The sequence below is a fragment of the Benincasa hispida genome, unplaced genomic scaffold (assembly GCF_027475165.1).
Source record: "Benincasa hispida cultivar pf3 unplaced genomic scaffold, pf3_genome.v1.1 HicScf824, whole genome shotgun sequence".
In the NCBI taxonomy this organism is placed as follows: Eukaryota; Viridiplantae; Streptophyta; class Magnoliopsida; order Cucurbitales; family Cucurbitaceae; genus Benincasa; species Benincasa hispida.
This window is the reverse complement of record NW_028326959.1, coordinates 9,981-19,288: the sequence shown is the minus strand read 5'-3', so window position 1 is coordinate 19,288 and position 9,308 is coordinate 9,981. Positions and strand designations below refer to the sequence as shown.

The following is a 9,308-nucleotide window of genomic DNA, read 5'->3' as shown; positions in this document are numbered from 1 at the left end:
AATTTTATGATCCACCAAATGTTACTATTTATAGGCAAAATGACAAGTAGGATGTGGATTTATATGGATACCAAACAGGAATTATTACAAGGCACATGGGCAACATGAAAAATGACTTTTAGAATACTAAGCATTGAGCATCTATTTTTATGATATTTATAGTACCACGTAATTTATTTTTTAAAGAATAATGGGAGAAGAAATAATAAAAAATAATTGTGAAATAAATAAAACTAAAAATATATAAACACATATAAGAGAAATTATTTTAAATCACAAAATTGTTAAAAATATTTACAACTAATAGAAAAATATTATAGTCTATCTGTGATAGACCGCGATAGACTATTATCTGTGTCTATCTAATAGTTCTAAATATTTTGATTCATTTTTCTATATTTGAAACAACCCTATATATAATTGTAACGAAATCAATAAAATATTTTTTTAAAAAAAAAAATATAAGTTATGGTTGGTTTGGTTCAAATCAAAACTAAGAATCATCCTAAATCATGACATTTTTATTTATTTGAACCTAAGTCAACTTAGTTAGGTTGGGTTGATCTAATTCTTCTAGTTATCGAGTCTTTTGAACACCCCTATTCTTGGAGACAACACATGATAGCATATATTTAATGCCCCGCTTTCTGGTTGATGATATATATGTCTAACCTAGTTGAACTATGCTAATACCAACTATATTTCTTTCATTTATTATTTTTTTATATTAAATATTATTTTGGTCCCTATACTTCAATGATGGGAAGAATTATAGGATAATTAGTATATTTTAGTCAATATTTAATTTATTTGATAATTTAACTTAATTAGTGTTTAATTAGTTATTTTCATATTTCTTTGTAAGGCTATAAATAGCCAATTTAGGGATTGTGATAGGAAGCTTTTGATCATTCTTTTAATATAGAACTTTGTTCTTTGAGATTGTTCTTTCATCTAAGGGCCGGATTCCCTTTGCATGGCCATGGATTTGGCCTAAATACCTTCTGTGCTGCATCACTTTGAAGTTTCTTCAATTTTATTTTGTTTGTACTCCCAATAAATCTTAAATTTAGTCTCAATGCTAGTTTAGGATTGTTTTTAATTTATTTTTTTTTTTTGTTATCTATAGTATTTTTACTATAAATTTTGCAAATATATTCTCATATTTTTATTTTATTGTATGAAAATTATTATAATTATTCCATTAATTTCGGTAGAAAGTTAACTTTAAAGTCTAAAATATTATTTTAATCTTCTTTATTGTTGATAATAAAATATGAATGTAAATGTTATTCTCTCGCTATTTATTTATTTTGTAAATATTATTATTTCACGTCTTATCGATATAATTAAAAAACAAATATATTGAATAAAGTATAATGTACGGTTAGAGTAGTAATTGGTGTAGTTGGTTATCACATTAGTCTAACACATTGAAGTTCTCCGGGTCAAGTTTGGCGAGGACATTTAATTTATTTCATTTTACTTTTCAAATTTTCTCATTACAGTTATTATCTTTATTTTTATATAATTTTTAATTAAAAAATTTTGAAAAACAAGATATCGCCTAATTACACTTGATCTTAGCGAAAAGGCCAAGAAATGTAGAGAAATCACCTGACTGTAAATTATAAAAAAGATTTATTTACATATTTATTTTTATTTTGTAAGACAAGGAAACACATGCTAGTAAAAAATCATAGTTTAAAATTTTGTTTGTAATCTCAAAATTTCGGTAGGAGAAATATCAAAATTTCCTCACTTTATCAAAATTTTTATTGAGATTTTGAGGTTTTTTTCTTTGCAATTAGTTATGCTAGCTCAAATACTATAAAAAAATATTTATTTTCAATAAATTGCATATTTTTATTTAAATTTACATCATTTCCCTTCAAACTTAAATTGATGTGAATTCTCTAATGTTCCTCTCATTTTCTCTCGAGTTCTATCTATTTTGTAGACTTTTCTTCTTCTTTTTTCTTTTCCATTATGTTGTGTTATATTTAATGTTATGCTTCTTAGAACTATCTTATGTTCAATGTTATGGTTTTTATTTTTTTATTTTTATCTTTATTATGTTATGTTAATTTAGGCCTCGTTTAGTAATCATTTGTGTGTGTGTGTGTGTTTTTTTTAAAAATTAGGTCTATTTCATCCACATTTCTTACAATGATTTGCATATTTAAGTACAATGGTTAAATTCTTAGCCAAATTCTTAAAACAAAAACAACTTTATGGAAGTTACTTTTTTTAATTCGTAGTGTCTATAAGCTTGATTTTCAAAACAAAAACATAAAATAAAATTGTTATTAAACGAGGTCTTAATGGTATGATTTTCATATTGTATCCACTTCATTCTATAACAAATAATTTATAATTATTTTGTATGCAAATATTTGATTTTTTTAGTTTTCTAATTAATTTTCAATATTTGATATTATTTTGTAATTATTTTTTCATTTATTTTTTAAATTTCTATTCTCACATTGACATTTACATAAATATTTTACAATATACATATACATGTTTTCTTACTTTATAAAAATTATGATTAAAAATAGTTAATAGTCTAATTCAATCACGATCAAAGTTTCATTAACTAATTATAACAATTTCTATAAAGTTCTTTGAGATTTTCATCGATATCATTATTTTCGTAAAATCGGGAGTTGACATTTTCATTGACATCAATATTTCAAACCTTGGGTAAAACACAAAAACAGTGAATATATATAATATTACAAAAATATATGATTTTTTAAAACAAAAATAAGAAGAAGAAACAAAATTTAGACACTTGAAAATAAGTGATTAAAATATAATTAGTTATGAAAAGATAAACAATGATTTTCATAAAATTAGCCATTACTCTTGGTTTGAAGTTAATTACTATTAACCAAAATGAGCATAGCTCAATTGGCATAAATTTGCACTATCAACTTCGAGGTTAGAGGTTCAATCTCCTCAATCTTGCATTAGTGGGAGAATTCGTATTCAGTTATTGTAATTGAAGAAAAAAATGAAAATTTGTTTCATTTTGCAAATAGTTCGAAAAATCGGTCATGGTGTGCAAACGTTTTGATTGCTTAACTGAGAGCCTATACGATAGAGTCTCATTGTCTAAATGATCTCACACCTCGCGTCTAAACGATCGCTTAACTTTTCTATATGATCTCCTAGCGTGCCGTGTTTTCTAAACGATTGTTTACCTATTACTAGATGATCGCTTAGTAAAACCTACACGATCGTGTAGCTTTCTCTAAACGATAAGTATCCTCGCTATACGATAGCTTTCTTTCACTTGCTTATCGTTCTACATGATTAGCCTGTTTCTCCTTCTTCTACCAAATTCAACAAAGACCACACTTTGGATTCTCACTTCGAGAATACCAAAGGCTCTAAGTGGTGGTGTCATCCCTGCTTCTGCTTGCTCGTGCTTTTTCGTGTTGCTACCATTCGTGTAGATGATCATGCAACCGTAGCCAACTATTTGGTGGACGATAAAGTTTGTAGAGGGTAGTTTCTGTTGCATTGAGTTCGAAGTGAAGAGAGTCTTCAACTGGTATGTAAACTCAATTCCATGTATTTTATTTATCAAAGCATGTCGTTAATTAGTGTAACTTGCATAATTATTTGATAGAATGTGTGTGTGGTAATTTCGGTCACAATGAAAGCGAAAAGATCCGAACGCGCTCATAGATGCTCTTCGTTAAGAGTTCCTTCAATTGGTATAAGAGCTAGGTTCTGATATTCCAATTTCATTGTTGCAACGAATTACATATACATTTGTGGTAGATGCATATTTGCTCTGTTTAATCGTTAAATTGTTGTGGATGTGTGGATTATTGGGGTTTTCTGGGATGTTAGCCTCGATTTGATTTAATTATTTTACATTTTTGGTTGATTGTAAAGGCCCCTACGCTTTTGGGTATTATTAATCGTAATCGAGTCTGTAATTCAAACTCAGTTTGAGTGTTGAGTCATTCGTGAAGAAGATCGGAGCAAGGGTTGTTGTTCTTCAAGGAAGAAGACGATCAAGGATTAATCGGGTCGTGTAGACGATGGGGAAAGCGATCGTTGAGTATCAGGTCGTGTAGACGATGGGATGCTCGCGTATCGTTTAACGTATGCGTGCACTAGACGATTGTTTAGCTTAGCAAGATTCATCGCTTAGTAACTGACTAAACGATCGCTTAGCAACGCACGATAAATTGTTTACCTTTTGCCGCGTTAAGCAATCGCTTAGACGATCAGGCTTTGCAGCCTTGTTGTCGTCTACGTGATCATTTAGCTTTTGCGCCTATTGTCTAGTGTGTGTTGAGCGATCGTTTACCTTTGGTGCTAAACGATGGAGTTCTCCTGGTGGTTCAAGACCCAGTTCGCCTACGGTTTGCTCGATGGAAAATGTAATAGATAGGATTATTTCATTCCGGTTTTTGTAAAGGCTCATCTCGGTCCATTAATCCTTGGTTTATTACAATGCGATGTATGGTTTTTTATATGTCATATGGTATGCACATATAGTAAATCCCACCTTAGGTTATACTTTGGTCATGCATCATTTATTTATTGTAAATGTTATAATTTAGAGAAGTATGATTTAATTATGTAAGAGCATGCTCATGCATCATATAATATAAGAGTTATATTTATGCATGAATAAAAACCATTGACATGCATCATCTTTATATATAATTGTTATAGTATAAGGGTTAGTAGAAAGCATGTTTGCTTGGTTATTACACGTATATAAAAGTTATGTATAGTAATGACCGGACATTGCATGAAGCATGACACATAGGTTACTTTATAAGTGTTATAAACACCTAGTTGTACACGATCTTTTTTAGTTGTTTCTTTTTAAAAGTTAAAGAGAAATTAGAACTATAAGCAATAAGAAAGACATGCATGCTCACTTAGGTTTAATTCATGGTTTTAAAATATTTAAAACTTGGATGACATAGATAGATCTAAGATCGCAGTTCTAATATGATTAAAAACTTTAAGGCTTTAATCTTTTAATCAGTTTAATAGGATTAAATTGACTAATAAAAGGTTCAAGTGTAGCAAATCTATCTATAAGGGACCTTTTGTCTAAGGCGGGTTTTGTCTAGGCTGGGGTATTTAAGTTGACAGAAACGTAACACCCCTACATGAGAACTTACCTGGAAAGGTGAATTAGATAAATTTGATGCATGCATGCAAGTTAAGGACAATCCATTAAAGTTTTTAAACGAGACTACTTGAACTTGTTCATAATTCATAGACAAAAGTTATTTATGAGTGGCTTTAAAAAGACGACTTAGACTAAAATCAGTAGACGGATTGTCTAGGTTAATGAACCCCTAGGTAGAACATTTAGTGGGAGGTACTTGGGGCATAAGATACTTCACTTAAACCTTTCACGTTTCTCTAAAACAGTTCACACCATGAGATCTACCCTCTGCCTTCAGCCACCTTTGGCGTGTTCCTCGGTCTCCCTCGTTGGATTGAATAAAGTGACTGTACATCGCCTCGAGGCACCTTGGGAGTGTCCCCCTATAGGATGGCAGTTTTGCGCGTTTCTTTTTTTAATCTCCTGTAAGAGGATAAGGTAACTTAGTCTCTTGTCCTAATCTGCTTCTTGCCTACGGTGGGCTCATTAGGGTAGGACTCTGGCAATGAAAATGAAGGGTCACACTTACACGAAATTATTAAAGGTTAATAGTTTTGGATCGAATAAATGGTGGTTGTTAGGTTCAGTTCCAAGAGTTGGTTCTGTCTAATGGTTGAGAATGTCTCATCCCAGCAAAGGGGCATCCAATCACCCCACCAATGACGTTTGTCCTGCCTCACTGGGGCATCATTGCAAAATAAAAGTCTTTCACTTAGGGTACTTGAAATTGTTTTGCAAAAGTAATTAGTTAAACGTGGTTTAGCAAAATCTAATAAAGTTTTGTTCGTATTTTCAACAACAATCTTTTCAAAATGGCCATAGCCACGTTAGCTTTGCGTAACACCGAAAAATTAACTGGTGATAACTTTTCGACATGGAAACATATGATCACGATAATTCTTATCATCGAGGATCTCATATTCACTCTAATGGAGGTTTGTCCTCCTATTCCAGCTCCCAGTGCCACTCAAAATGTTCGGGAAGAAAACGAGCGATGGACACGGGCGAATGAGAAGACCCGAGCTTATATCTTGGCAAGTCTTTCTGAAGACTTGGCTAAGAAACATGAGCCCATGGTCTCAGCACGTGAGATCATAGAGTCCCTGCGGGAGATGTTTGGACAGCCGTCTGAACAGTTGATGCATGAGGCTCTTAAGTATATATTCAACTCCAAAGTGGAAGAAGGCACTTCTGTTCGTGAACATATGCTTAATATGATGGTCCACTTCAATATGGCGGAGTTGAATGGGTTTACCATCGATGAGGGCAGCCAAGTTAGCATAATCCTACATTCTTTGACGAAGAGCTTTCTGCATTTTGTTAGTAATGTGTTTCTTAACAAAGTGAAATATAACCTTACAACTCTCCTCAACGAGTTGCAGACCTACCAATCTTTACTGAAAAGTAATGAGAGGAAGAAGGGTGAGGCAAATGTTGCTTCATCCTCCAGGACGTTCCATAGAGGTTCGACCTCAGGAACAAAGTCTACACCTTCTACTTCTAACTTTGCAAAGGGGAAGAAAAAGAAGGGTGGTAAGGGAAAAGGGAAGGCACCTGCTAACCTGCCGCTTGTCGCCCGAAGGCGTCCACCTCTGGTTGGAAAGGGAAAGTGTTTCCACTGCAACTAGAATGGACACTGGAAGAGGAACTGTCCTCGCTGGCTAAAGGAAAGGAAGGTTGTCAAGGTATGTGAACTCTTTGGTGGATGATAAAGTTCGTAGAGGGTAGTTTCTGCTGCGTTGAGTTTGAAGTGAAGGGAGTCTTCAACTGGTATGTAAGCTCAATCTCTTGTATTTTATTTATCAAAGCATGTCATTAATTAGACTAAATTGCATAACTATTTGATAGAATGTGTGTGTGGTAATTTCAGTCACAATGAAATCGGAAAGATCCGAACGCGCTCATGGATGCTCTTCGTTAAGAGTTCCTTCAACTATGTAAGTCCAGATTGTCCCTATGGCCCAGTACCGGATTCCTCGTCATCGCTAGGTATGTCCTACTAATGAAAGTTTTCAATATATATATGAGATTAGTGATGTAAGGTTTTAGTAGCATATTTTCTGAGAAAGACCCAAAGGTAAAGAGCTAATTTATGAGTTCATGATAGGACATGATACCTAAAGTTAGAGCAAGAAAGACTGTTAGAGGAAAGGTTCAGGACCCCCAAGTGCAACATCCTCGAGTTCAGAATCCTCCCCCTCCAAAGGTGCAGGAAGAGGGAGTCGAGGGTAGCCAGACTGTTCCGACAGCTCTGAATCCACCTATGACCCAAGTTGATGAGAAAGAAATGGAAGCAAGAATTAGTGAAGCTATTGCATCCTTCCTAATGGAAAGACTGCAGGAACTGATCCGTAACACGATGGCAGGACAGACTGCCCAGAACTAGACTCAGAAGGAACAGGTGCCATTTGAGCAGTTGCAGCAGACCCGGCCGCAGAATAGAAACATGCAGGTCCTGTCTCTTGAGGCTAAGCATTTAAGGGATTTCAGGAAGTTTTACCCTCGCTCCTTTGATGGATCATTGGGGGATCCCACTAAAGCAGAGATGTGGTTGTCATCAATTGAGACGATTTTCTATTTTATGAGGTGCCCAGAAGAGCACAAGCTCCAATGTGCAGTTTTCATGTTGATTGGCAATGCGGAGATTTGGTGGCGTTCAAGAGAGAAAATGATTGATACTGGTGGGGAACTTGCAATCTGGGAGCAGTTCAATGAGCGTTTTTATGAGAAGTATTTTTCGACCAACGCCTGGTACAACAAGCAGTCAGAGTTTTTGAACTTTATTCAAGGAGTTATGTCGGTAGAGGAATATGAACAAGAATTTGATAAGCTATCCCACTTTGCTCCTGAGCTAATAGCCACCGAGGCAGCGAGGACAGAGAGGCTCATCTAGGGTCTGAGGAGCGGATTGCGAGGTACGGTACATGCCTTGGACCTCAAGATGTATGCTGTGGTACTGCGGACCGCCGTGAGGATTGATGCTAACTCCCAGGCGAGAGAAGAGTACAAGAAGTCGCTCAGGATTCGGACCTCTGTAGGTCAAAAAAGGAAGGTTGAGCCAAGGGCTCATAAGCATCAGCAAAGGAACCAAAACACAGTTAATACTCCACGTCAGTGGGGATAGCAGGGCTCTCAAGTGTTGACTGTCAAGGAAGATAAGCCGATTTGTACTACTTGTGGTAGGCGTCACTAGGGACGTTGCCTAGCCGGGTCTGGGTTTGTTTTCGATGTGGTCAGAAAAGGCATATGTCAAAGAAATGCCCAAGGAGGAATGTGCTTAAACCCAGGGGCCAGCCCGTAAGATCGTTTCAGGGAGGTCCGAGTCGTCAGCAACAATAAGGTAGAGTGTCTTCTACCACGTGATGCGAGGCCAAGAAGCCAAGCATAGTGGTGATAGGTACGCTTCCAATTTTGGGGCATCATGCTTTAGTTTTGTTTAACTCTGCTCTTTGCACTCGTTTATATCCTCCATATTTGTAAAGCATGCCATGTTAGAGTCAGAACCTTTGCTCTTTGCACTGGCTATTTCCACTCCATCAGAAGAGATCATGTTAGCTACTAAAATGATAAAGGCATGTCAGGTAGAGATAGCAAATCATGCATTAGATGTGACCTTGATAATTCTAGATATGCGTGATTTTGATGTGATACTGGCATGAAGAAACTCTTAAACAAGAGTATCAATGAGCGGGTTCGGATCTTTCTAATTTCATTGTGACCGAATTCCATACACGCATTCTAACAAACAGATATGCATTGTAACACTAATTATAGGCATGCTTTCACAATTAAAATACAACAGATTGAGTAAACGTACCAGTTGAAGACAATCTTCACTCAAACTCAATTCGGCGGAAGTGACTCCTCTACAGTTCTTATCGCCCAGAAAATAGTCTCCTAGCAGCACCACGATCGTCTACATGAATGGTAGCGCACGAACAAACAGCAACCGAGGACGACACCACCACTCGAAGCCTTGGTATTCTCGGAGTGAGAATCCAAAGAGTGGATTTTGATGAAATTGGTAAAGGGAGGAGGAAAAGACGATCGTGTAGAATAAACAAGCAAATGGGAGATAGTAGATGACTATCGTATAGTCGGGTGCTTGTCGTTTAGGAAAAAGTACACGATCGTGTAGGTTTTACGATCATCT

At 35.4% G+C, this 9,308-nt stretch overlaps 1 protein-coding gene across 1 annotated transcript; it reads left to right on the top strand.

Annotated features, from left to right (window-relative positions):
• Nucleotides 1–7,601: 7,601 nt before the first annotated feature.
• Nucleotides 7,602–8,048, top strand: LOC120090664 (uncharacterized). The gene has a single exon (XM_039048382.1). The coding sequence runs from the start codon at nucleotides 7,602–7,604 to the stop codon at nucleotides 8,046–8,048; it is 447 nt and encodes a 148-aa protein (XP_038904310.1).
• Nucleotides 8,049–9,308: the final 1,260 nt, after the last annotated feature.